This window comes from Amblyomma americanum, chromosome 7 (genome assembly GCF_052857255.1).
Source record: "Amblyomma americanum isolate KBUSLIRL-KWMA chromosome 7, ASM5285725v1, whole genome shotgun sequence".
Lineage (NCBI taxonomy): Eukaryota > Metazoa > Arthropoda > Arachnida > Ixodida > Ixodidae > Amblyomma > Amblyomma americanum.
Window position 1 is genome coordinate 27,927,380 of NC_135503.1, and position 12,515 is coordinate 27,939,894.

At 46.4% G+C, this 12,515-nt stretch overlaps 1 protein-coding gene across 6 annotated transcripts in view; it reads left to right on the top strand.

Annotated features, from left to right (window-relative positions):
* LOC144098739 (uncharacterized) overlaps positions 1-12,515 on the top strand; it is a 104,346-nt gene that overhangs the window by 51,264 nt on the left and 40,567 nt on the right. For all 6 annotated transcript variants that reach the window (XM_077631579.1, XM_077631581.1, XM_077631580.1 and 3 more), the window contains exons 3-4: positions 8,262-8,434; positions 10,527-10,574. In XM_077631579.1, coding sequence (XP_077487705.1) covers positions 8,262-8,434; positions 10,527-10,574 — 221 coding nt within the window. The remainder of the gene's footprint in view (positions 1-8,261; positions 8,435-10,526; positions 10,575-12,515) is intronic.

Here is a 12,515-nt window from a genome sequence, read left to right on the forward strand (position 1 = left end):
AAGGGTTCCTTCTAAGGACCAGCGATATTCTTCATTCACTGCACACGTTATGCGATCTGCTCCCTACTCCTGTGTGTTTTCGCTTGTGTCCTGTTTCTGGGTTCTTTTCGTGCATCATTCGAGTACACAGCGGAGTGATGGCACTGAAATATGTGCTGGGCGCGGATACTGTTCAACAACAGTTTTGTGGCCCTTTCTTTGGACTAATCGTTCTGTAAAGCGGCTTCTTTTACAGTGTAACTTTGGGGTCAAAGTACGGTTGCATCGCTGAGCGTACGAGCTCACTCTGCAGAGAGGCGCTTGCGTGTCCAATGTACTGTGCACCGTGGGACTCATCGTGGATAGTATACGTGTGACAAGTTCTCTGTCCGAAATCAACTGAAAGTCATTTTGCTGGGCAGTACCACGCCATCCTTCGCCCAGACATCCGTTTGGTGGTGGTGGTGGTGGTGGTAGTGGTTTTATTAAAAATAATAGTAAAAAGGAAAGAAAATATTTTTGCTAGCCCCGGCATCTGCCATCGATACTGAAGCACCTGAGCTGGAGCAGCGGAAATAAACGATAGCAGGCAGAATGGAGAAATGAAATGAAAGAGGTGAGGGGACAGGAAGAGAGGAGTTTGGTGAGACGGCGATTTCATTTCGGCGCTGTTCTCAGAGGTACACCACCTTTCGGGTCCAGGGCACCCTGCTTGCTGCTAGGCCTTGTCCTGGTGTATGGAGTAGTTGCGCAGGTCGAGAAACTCGAATCAGGACGCTCGATTAGCAACCCTTTGTGTTAAGTAGATGCAGTATATAGAAACAATTGCGTGGTCTTATGGCGTTCTTCCAGCCACTTTATAAACACGATGCAACGCTGTAAAAAACGCAATTTTTTTTAGGAAAACTTAACTGGTAAGCATATACAAGGCATAAGCGACGGATCTCTCACAAACATTTCATTAGACTGTCTATAGACCGTCTATAGACTTTTTTAGATAAATTATAAAGTCTGTTCATAGACAAATCCTATAGAATAGTCTATAGGCTATACAAATCCTATAGACAGTTTATAGACAATGTATAGATTCATGGCCATGCAATTTTAGTAGACTTTTGTCTATAGACAGTCTATAGACTGCGAATAGACAGAAGGAAATATCTGCAGGAAGGCAATAGAGCCTATAAGAAGTCTATAGATTGTCTATATACCACTTTTGGAGAAGCAAAAGTCGAGTAAAGCGCGTCCGTGTTTTAAGCGTGATTGCGGTTGTACAGATCAAACGATGTTTCCGTCATGGGCGCACATTGGCAGCTGAAGTGAAGGCGTGTCGTGCATAGCGTGCCGACGATTCGGTGAGAGGTTCTGGTCCGTTCAGATTGTCGCAATAGTAATTGTTCCTCCTCATCGTGGACGATTAGGCACTGCAGAAAAAATTTTGTGTGTTGCAACCCGAATGACTTACCCTGCGCGAATTGGCATGTCTTGATTTGAACATCCTTATCTTTCGACCATGACTAGCAGCTTCAAGATCAAAAGCAGTGCGTTGACGTTAAAAGGAAGATTTATTTGACACAACTGATGACTGATGGTCAGCTAGGGTTAAAAAGCGCGTTATGGAGGGTCGAACACATAACCGGGAATGACAGACAGTAAGGTGGGAACATGATCAAAAGCGGATTCATAGGCAGTCCCCCCACTCACCACCCCAAATAATAATAATAATAATAATAATAATAATAATAATAATAATAATAATAATAATAATAATAATAATAATAATAATAATAATAATAATATCTTTTATTCACTTCAGCGAATAAGCGCGGAATTTTACAAAGCAAAACCATGCTCAACCAGCCCAGGCCAGATCGAAGTGGAGATTGATAAGTTATGGTTTTGTTCTGCAGTGGAGCCAGCATGGTTGTTGATGGTGATCGTTTCTTTTGACTCTGCCAAGTAAGACATAAGACGACGTCTTTTAGGCTTAGAAATGCTGTCGCGAACGGAGCGTCTGACTGTATTTTTCCGGAGCATTTTTCGAAAAGCGTGCCTGTGTTGTGTGCGTGGTTTCTGCCTTCCGCTGCGCGGGCAGGCATCCGCTCCGTGTTCGGAGCTGGCGCTCCCGCGCACCTCTCAAGCAGTGTATACGGATGATGAAAGCGGGCGGAGCCCCGACGGCCACGGCGGGGGCGCGCAGCCGTGAACTTGAAAGTGCGAGCCTAGCTGCCAACAGTGCAGAAGCGGGGGCTTCGTGAACACAGCCAGGGGGGGGGATGCACCCGGAAACGCTTCCTCCGCGCCAGTCTGTCTCGCGTCGTGAATAATTCAGGCAACTCCGGCGATGGGAGAGGACGCGCTTAATAGCCGGCCCCGACCAGCGAGCACCCATCGCGCATATAATTTCACCATGGCTCGAACTGAAACTCGCAACGTCTGCCTGATGATGGCAGAGAAGTTGCTGGCGGACTCTTCCAGCCAGCGTTGAATGAGGGACGGACGTTGAAGAGCTTATGTGCGTGTATAGAGTTGCTAGCGAACTTGACACGCACACGCTGTTGAGGTCTTTGTTCCCCACGTCGGCATAGCTGTTAACGTTGAACAGCACATTGTACGTCTTGTGGCTAGTGTAGCTTTTGATGGTACCTACACCGTCGTGGTTAGGGTGAATCTTTGTAACTAGTGCCGGTAGCGATCTCTGAACAAAGCCAAAGAAACCAGTGGACGTTTGTTCACAAGTGAGATCAACGGTATGTGGAACCCAAGATGTCAATCAAGTGGCTTCTCAAAGGCACCGTGCAAGGGTTGCGTACAGGGAACTCGTAACGACGTCAACCCGTTCCTGTGACGTGTCAGTGACCGGTACAACCATTTCTTACACACGTCCTATCCAGCGCGGCCTTGTGGAAGAATGACACTTTGGTCAGTGACCAAGTGACGAACTACTCCGCGCGTTTTAGCACTGTGTAAACGTGGCTCTTATGTACAGATAAAGAAGCACTTGGTTTTTTCCAGTGTGCCGAGATTCGATTCCATTACCTGACATGTATTAGGGGTGGATTGGTGCACCATTACATGCCGTATTTCATTTCTTAATCCGGCCGCTTGGGTGCACGGAGGACTTCTGCAGTGATTGCTCTCTTATTCTCCTCGCTATTGCGCCAAATTTCCCAAGCGAGCATGACGCGATGTGGCCCACAGAGCAGCGTTAGAAACGATTTCCATTACGGGACTTCACAGTCACCATTATTCTGTGCATGTTTACTCTCAGTCTTCGGCGTGCTGTGGCTGGTATTTTCTGTTTACCTTGGAACATTAGGCTGGTTGTGTTCAAAAGTTTTTTGCTTTTGTTCTTGTAAATCTCACACTTGGTTCGCTTGAGTAACCAGCGTAACACTCGTGATCGGGGCCTCTATTTCGGAAGATAGTTTTGCGCCTCTATTCTTCACCTCATCTATGCTTGGCAAATTGTTCTCAAGTTTCCTCGTCAACGGTAATTGTAGCGAATCATGTCAGTGTGACAGCTCTCTCACAGGCAAAGCCGTCACTGCCATGCGAGGAAATTTACTGCTCCATTTTCGACAAGCAAAAAAAGTCTACTCCTATACGCGAACGCATGGTATTTGTTTTTTTTAATGGAAATGATGCAAGGGAAGGAGGTTATTTAAAATGTCCAATCCGGCGCCTCAGCAGTGCATTTGTCCCTCCTCGTCCCGCAGGTCACGGATGTGGACTGGGGAATTAAGCTGGAAATGATTTGTTGGAGGAGCCATCCAGGCGTCTTCAAGGGGTAGAGTGAACGTTTTGTAGAAGGCATGGTGTGAGGTCTGGGTTGGATATTAGTGGCGTCGTGCGGGAACACACATACATGATGAGTGCGTTGGATATGCAACTCGCACAGCTGCAGTGGGAAGGGCATCCTGGCAGCCCATGTGTAGTGTGTCTTCTATGGGCCCTTATTGCTTCAGTACTGTGCCCGGTGTAATATATAGCGCCTCTTGTCTAACGAGTGTTATGGGGGAAGGCGGTAATTCAATGCTGGGATCGTCAAGATGCAGGAAACACCTCTAAACTTGCCTGTACTGAATCGTGCTCGTGTTAGGATTCTATTCCATAGCGCACAAGCCTTGGCAACATTAATTCTCTGTGAAGATTTTACTGCTGTTCAGGTGGAGGCTAAGCCAGCCTGGCGCCCACAATATTTACCGGTGAAATGACGTCAGAGAGAGACGGGACGGTGCAAATTTCCGACGCGTCGAGGCGGCAAGTGGGCGCATAAGCCTTATATATTTGCGCGAGCAAGGGAAATGACAACGCCTGGCACCTGCAGCCGACACGTCTCGGTTGCGTTGCGCCGTCAGCTTGATTCCGCATTCCTGCGCATGCAGCCTGCACAGAACGACGTTTACGCAAGCAGATAAGTCTGAGGCGAAAGTTTTACCGTGTTTCGGTTCTTTTTTATTTTATTCAGAGGCGCATTCAGCACAGCTTGTTTTGTTGAATGGTTTAACATTTTTGCGGAGGACACAGCCCTGAATACCGGAGACTGAGAAAGAAAAAAATATAGTTGTACGTTAATGCGTTAATAGGCTTTTACGAGCTTAAACACAATTCCGTTGGTTGTGAGACGCGAATTACCAGGAGGCTCCGAACTAATTTCGGCTTCTTGGCGTTGTGTATAACGCACACTGTTATGTCAGTTTATACGGGCGCTTTTCTTTTTTATTTCTTCTCCATTGACATGCGGCCGGGATTCGAACCAGCGGCCTATAGTGCATGGTTAACCTCCACTGAGCCTTCGCGGCATTTACAGGACGTTTGCAGGGCACACGTGCGCTAAGGCGTGTTTTGTATGTGCCTTCTTTCAGTCCTATGTCCGGCCTTGCCCGGTCACCTATCACTTTGAGTTTTCGGCCTCATTAATCCTGACGGCTTCTTTGCGATATAGTTCCCAGACCAGAACGGCGCAACCACTGTATAGCGTGACACGAGCCTGCGTGTTTCAGGTGTAAAGTGGACCACGCAAGGCCTTTAAAGCACGCATACCTGCGGGCTGACAGCCGAAGGCCAGCCAATTAAGGGAAATTTATGCACGCAAGGCAAAAACACCGGAGGTTTGTCGCAATTCGGCGACCCCTCGAGTGTTTGTCGATTTCAAGGAGACACGCGCACATATGAAGTAAACCAAGCAGGCACCGCATTTATCTGTTTTTTTTCTTCTTTTGCGCATAGAGGGTGTGCAGGACTTGTGCTCAATTAGAAAATTCCGAAGGAGACATGCCTGCATTCGCCCGTTTGTGTCAAGTAAACGAGCACATTTGGGGCTAATAATCGCCGCAGGCCATTGCGCCGCGTACATTTTTGCCTCCTCTCTCCTGTGCCGGCTTATCTGCATCTAAGTGCGTTTCGTTCACTAAGCCCGCAGTGGTTGCAGCAGGTATAAGGTGTGGCTTTATTCTTGTAGACGTATAAGGACGCATAAAAAGTGCAAGGAAGGCGTGGCTTAGAAAGCTACTTAAACTCAGTGTTGAGGCACTGTATATACAAATACTGGCATTCGGCTTTACAGGCAGAGAATACAAGATGACGAACCGAAAGGCCGAAACTGTGCGTCGGGTCGTCAGATTTGTGCAGCTGTTCTTGGTATACGGCCCACAATACTGCTTTGCAGTTCACATACGAAACATTTTCCAGACTTTCAGAAAACCAGCAACGCAACACACTGTATATATAGCTTATAATAAATATTATAAATGTATATATAAGTTTATTATAACTCTTCAAAACCAACCAGACAGGCAAATCTGTCGAAATGTTTAGTTTTCAATATATATATATATATATATATATATATATATATATATATATATATATATATATATATATATATATATATATATATATATATATATATATATATTGAAAACTAGACAGGCAAATCTGTCGAAATGTTTAGCTTTCAATATATATATATATATATATATATATATATATATATATATATATATATATATATATATATATATATATATATATATATATATATATATATATATATATATATATATATATATATATATATATATATATTGAAAACTAAACATTTCGACAGATTTGCCTGTCTGGTATATATATATATATATATATATATATATATATATATATATATATATATATATATATATATATTGAAAACTAAACATTTCGACAGATTTGCCTGTCTGGTTGGTTTTGAAGAGTTTATATATACATTTATAATATTTATTATAAGCTATATATACAGTATATATGTGTATATATATATATATATATATATATATATATATATATATATATATATATATATATATATATATATTAAGGAAGCCAACAGTCACGGAAACCAAGGGGCATAGGGGAATGTTTTTAATCTTTTTTTTTATTTGTAGTGCCAATCAATCGGTTTAAAGAAAATTACTTATAAAGCAGCAGAAAAAACAACCATGCCGCCGGTGGGATCCGAACCCACGACCCCCGAATATCGCGTCCGGTGCTCTTACCAACTGAGCAACGGCGACGGCTGTCCAATCTGCTGCTTTCGTGGGTATTTATGTTTACTGCGTGTAAGCGAACCTTGAGAGTGTTCACCAGCGCCACCCTCGACCATAGCGGTGGACGTAGCACGACCTGTTATACCGCGAGTGTGACGTAGAGCGTCATCTAACGGCGAGGGCGCAAACTGTGCGAGAGCCCTCTTATACTACCTATGGCAACATATATATATATATATATATATATATATATATATATATATATATATATATATATATATATATATAGCTCGTTATATATGAAAGGTATATAACTGATGCCTGATTGGCTAGCTTGTTCATTTGGTGAGTTGTTCCTTGCCAACTCGAGAAACGAGTGGACAGCAGAAAGCGAACAGTGTTTGAGTCATTTGTTAGAAAACGGAGCTTGTTGACGAATTGCTCAGACAAGGCGTATCCAGTGACAAGCTGCTGCGCCTACTTCGATACATCGTGTTACGAATGGACTGCCACATTCGCTGTTTGGTAACATCTTATCGTCGAGCAGATTGTTATAGCTTATTAGTTGATTTATTTATTTATTTATTTATTTATTTATTTATTTATTTATTACCTCAAAGACCCCGGATATGGGGCATTACATCGAGGAATATATATAACACATATACAAGGTTAACAGTTGTTTCAGTCATTCGTCATGGGGCATTTCGTGGTGAATAATTTATACTGTTTGATGCCTATAACGAGGCTCTCTACATCGTTCTTCTAATTTCACCTTTTTTGGAACATGCGTCCACCTGTCTCTTTTTTGCGCGCTTCTAACACACACTCCCGTGTGAATTAACGAATAAAATATTTCATTGAAAGTCAGACGTTCCTAACTTGTTAGCGAAATTTTAACCTTTTTTGGAACATGTGTCCACCTGTCTCATTTTTGCGCGCTTATAACACACACCCCGTGTGCATTAACGAATAAAATATTTCGTTGAAAGTCAGAAGTTCTTAACTTGTTAGCGAAATATGTAGAGGAGTGCGGTCAAAACAGCGGGTTTCGAACTCAAGACTTCGGGTTCAGCATATATTTTTTTTCTTGTGCATGTGGCTTACAGCGCAAAAAAACAACAACAAAAACATAGCAGATCTTGTGGGCACAAGCAGAATATGGGAACAGGCATAAGTATACTAACATGCGCAAAAACTCATGCACTCAGGATTATGTATAGAGATGCTGTTCTTTATTCGTACGTTCGTTATGTTGCTGTTGCTCCTCCGCTTTACGAGGTGAAAACATGAGCAGCTTTTGATCATGCTTTTTTTTTCATTTTACACTTCCTCTTGCCGTTTTTCGCACCGCGTCAGCGTTGCGCTGTGATTGATCGTTGATTGTTTTCCGTGAATCACGGCTCGGATACTGCAACTTCCGTTGTACTTTTACCTCTGTCATATCCCCTCCTTTTTTCTCGTAAATTGCCTTGCTTTCGCCTACTTTGCCGCGTTTCTGCCCATGTCTGTATGTGGATTTCTTTGATTAAATGCCTGCCATCGTACTTGCGTTCCTGCATTCATGCGCTCGCAATGCTCGCGTTTCATTGACACGCCGAGTGAGGGAGACATGAGAGGGAAAAAAAAGGGAAAAAATAATGAGTAGGCTTAAGTTGAAAGCGAGCGCAACGCATGCACTGTTGTGTATAGGTCATGATGACCTTTCTGGGAGAGAGCTTTGTTGTGACCTGTGTTCACCGCTGTTCGCAGAGCGGCTGCAGGAGTTCTACAGCAACGAGAGCAAGGAGTGCGTGAACTGCGGCGCCATCTCCACCCCGCTGTGGCGCCGCGACTGCACGGGCCACTACCTGTGCAACGCGTGCGGCCTCTACTCCAAGATGAACGGCGCCAACCGGCCGCTCATGAGGCCGCCCAAGCGCATGGTACGAGCGCTTCCACCCGAATCCACCCTAATCCTTAACAAGGCCTTCACTTGGCCTGCATGGTCAGAAGAAGGGTATTGTACTAATAATCGGGCTACAGCTCCGACGGAGACAGAGGCAAGACGAACAAAGCGCGCCCATTTTGTCTTGTCTTGTCTGTGCGCCCGTCGCAACTGTATAGCGCGATTGCTTTTATAAAATCCAGAACTTATGCAATCCTTAGGATATGGTAGAATAAACTTTGTTTGCTCTAATTACGAGGTCATTCAGCGGTCCAACAGAGTTCTTCCATCTTCCTGATGGTGATATCTTCTGTCTGGCAGGGTTGGTGCCCTTATTCCAGGGCACCACTGAGGGTGGCTGCTCGTCGGGCATGCAATCCTAACATTCTTACTTTCCGACACCTCCAGCAAGTTTATTTGCTTGGGCGGTTCTTAGGCCTAAAAGGAATGGGGAAGAGAGATTGTTGGGGGGGGGGGGGGGGGGGATGTTATAAAATGGGCAAGAGGTCAGAGTCCTTGGTGAAAGCCAGGAGTGAGTCAATAAAGCGCAGCTCAGAAAAGAAATTCAAAACACATCCTGGTCAGTCTCCCGGTGATATTGGCATCGATTCGCAAATCATGCCTGCAGTGTATGCAGGTACACTATGACAACACGAGGGCACAATGTATTTGCTTTGCCGTACTGTCCATGTTTTTATAACGTTGATACGTACTTGCCAGTTTATTCAGACATAGGCGTCTTTTATCGACAAGTGTACACCACCCTGTTCGTTTATAGTAACAGAACATCTGTATACTGCGTGAGTAGTTATCGGCTAAACCTAGAGCGGATTCGGAATGGACACGGTACGATTCTAGGAAGTGTGCCGAAAATTACTGGGATATGCGGCGGTTTTTAACGACGTACGCGAAGAAAAAAAAAAGCTGGCATTTTCGCACAAGTTAACAGGCCTGGTGCCTGTTCATAGCACAAAGCTCGGCCTTAGCTGTGCTTTAGTGGTTAGTTGTGTGACGACTACCATCACCCTATGCGAATAATTTCCGTCTAATGAAACGGAGCACTACTCTCTGCGTCCGGGTTTCAAGGCAACATAGTCTTGCTATGTGGTGTATAAAAGTTGGGTTGCTATACTGGCTCGTTCATTGTGGAAAGAGAGAGAGAGAGAGATGAAATGAAGTTGAAGGTGTACGCTCGAACGATACCGGCGTTCATAATGGCCGCGTTTCGTTATAGCGAAAACGATCGGAAGCGGATACCGGCCGCCACGTTAGCGTATAGCTCGTGCACATCCCCGATAGACGCTCCGCCGCGCAGCACGCATGGCCGTCCTGCCCTCGCCATTCATTGTATACACGCCGTCGCATTCGCCGCGTTCCTCCAGCCAGGCGTGACGCTTACATGCATGGCCACTCACTGAAGAATGTATACACCGGATCGGTGGCCTTGCCGATCACGGCGGCGTGAAGCCCGGCGCTTCTTGTACATTGATGATGGCGGCGCTCCTTTGAGCCAGCCGGCCTCGGGCTGCTACTAAAACTGGCTCAATCGCTCGTTCAATCGCATGCCCTGCAACCATCACACGTCCACCGGTCTCCCCTGGCCCCTTTGTCCCTTTCTGTGTTCTTTTTTCTCAACTCCTGGCTAAATCTTTACAGTCATCTTAGTCTGACGTACAACTAGGTCCTTGTGTCTTCTACAGAGAGCAAAGTGTTTATGCCATCATGCGTAGCCTGCGCAGCTTGATTTGGCCCTCTGTACACCTGCAGCTATATCGCCCCCCCCCCTTCCTATCTCGCTCCATATAACCCTTGAGGAAGTCAGCAGCTAGCGCCGTGTTCGTCGCCGACTACTGTTCCCAGCTACTGGACATACACTCTCTCCTGGCGGAAGACCGCGCAGGTGCTTGTTGTGGAAGCCCGGCGCGCGAACAGGGCCCTTTTACGACCACCCATTTCTCGCCTGGTGTGCCGTGCGACCACCCCCCCCCCCCCCCCCCCCCCCCCCCTCTCTCCTCCGCCAATGCATGCGCGAAAGTGCTCCGAAGCTGTTCTCACTCTTTTTCCCTCCTCCCTTCCCAACTTCCTCGCAGACTCCCCCAGAGGCGGGCGACGTTCGCTACAGGACGTACACGAAACAGGTAAGCTTTCTTTCTTCTTTCTTTCTTCCATTATTCCCAGATCACGACCGACGACGTTGAACCGCGGGCTTTCCTTTAGAATATATATACGTACGCGGGCACATAAGCGCGCAGCCGGTTTACGCCGCGAATTCTTCATTTCTCCCTTGCTTCTTTTTATTGTTTTCAGGGGCGTAAAAATTACCAGCTCGTGTCGCCCATTATTTTGTTTTCTCTTTGACTTTTTTTTTATTCGTTTTTGGCTGGAGAGATTCTTGCACAGAGAGCCTGGGCTGCGCCAGCATGAATTCCCGACGCTCGCCTGCTTGCGTGCTCGAACGATCGGCGGCCTCGCCGCAGACACGGTGCGGGTATATAACAGGCCGCGCTAATCCCTCGTTATTCGTTCTTACGGGCGACAGCTCAGGTTGCCCAGGGCATATACGTCACGCGGCTGCATAGAGAAGCGAGTCCATGTCCTCCCGGTGAGAGGGCGAACTTCACTCCCCCCCCCCCCCCCCCCCCCCTTACCGGAGCAGCTAGAGCCATGCTTTGCCCCTTGCTTTCCTGTCGCAGAAGGGGACTTGAACATCGTATGTGCCCAAAACGCAATCCATTTAGTCATCCTGGTTACGTATCCATGATTGAGACTATGCCGTATAAACGCGAAATGAACCATCCCAGGATCCTAGGCGCCTCTTTTTCCTTCCCTCAACCCATGGTTTAGCATTCTTCTTTGACAACCTCACAGCAGAAAACAACAAGGGAAGTATCCTAGAGACGTCTCCAGCTTTAAAAATCCACACCAAGTTGGATTCTTCCTCATTAAAAGAAAAGAAAACTAAGTAGATAAGTTCACTTAAACACAATATATACATAGAAGCCAAGGTAAAGTTTGGAGGTCGATTGACAGCAGTGCAACCCTCGGCGTTGGCTACCTGTGGCGGCCTTAGATATCAACGGCCGCCAACATCCCGAACCGCGTGAAGAATCTTCAAACAGCACATCGCAGCGAAGTGTTGCCATGACTCAGCCTCGATGCAACCTCGCGGCAGCTAAGCGAAACGCACGTGTGTTCTTTAACTGAACACGACTGAGGTGTGCGCGCGCCGACTTGCATGCTAAGGGGTTGTTGCAACAACGTGCATCATGCGCTGCATGCACGTGTTTACTTTTTAGTTAACATAACCGGCTTAGAGTACTAATATAACTTTATTAGTAAAAAAGGAACTTACGCCGGTGGCGGTTCCGTCGAGAGCACGATGGTCGAGAGATGCAAGGTGCCGGCGAGGGCCGCCGTCCCCACCTCCGTCGCCGCCTTCTCGGGTGGCCACTCACGTTCCATGAGAGTCGGCGGGCCCGTGTGAGGCACTGTTATAATCGACGAGTGTAATAATTGGAGTATATCCGCCGTTTATCGCAAAGCGCAAGCCATCGTCGCGCAAGCCGTCGTCTGCTTCCATGGCGGCTGCAGCTGCACCGTTCCGGCACCGACCATTGAGGAGGTGCACAGTTTTCCTGCACTTTCCTGAACTAGACCTGCACAACGTCTGCACTTTTTTGAAACGATTGGCGTCGTGCAGACGGCGCCATATTGCACCGCTGAAACGAATGGCGAAGTGCAGCACCGCGAGAACCAGTTCACGAAGTGCAGGCGAATTGAACGGACCTCACTTGTCTCGAACTAAAGGGGTAATATTAGCCCGGTGAGGCTGCCACCTTCGGTTTCAACAGGTGCGGTGCTTGTCTGCCGCGATTTCCGCGCACTGCTCTCGCACTAAACGGCGATAAAGTCATAAACAGCATATCCGGTTTAGGGAGACATTATCTTATTTAAAGTCTCCCTGCCAGTCAGTGTAGTCAGGCTGATTATGACGATTATGATCTTACTTAACTGAGTAAAGAAAAATATAAAGGCAGACCGGTGGAGTGTCTCAATTGCGCAAGGTGCTCAATTACTCG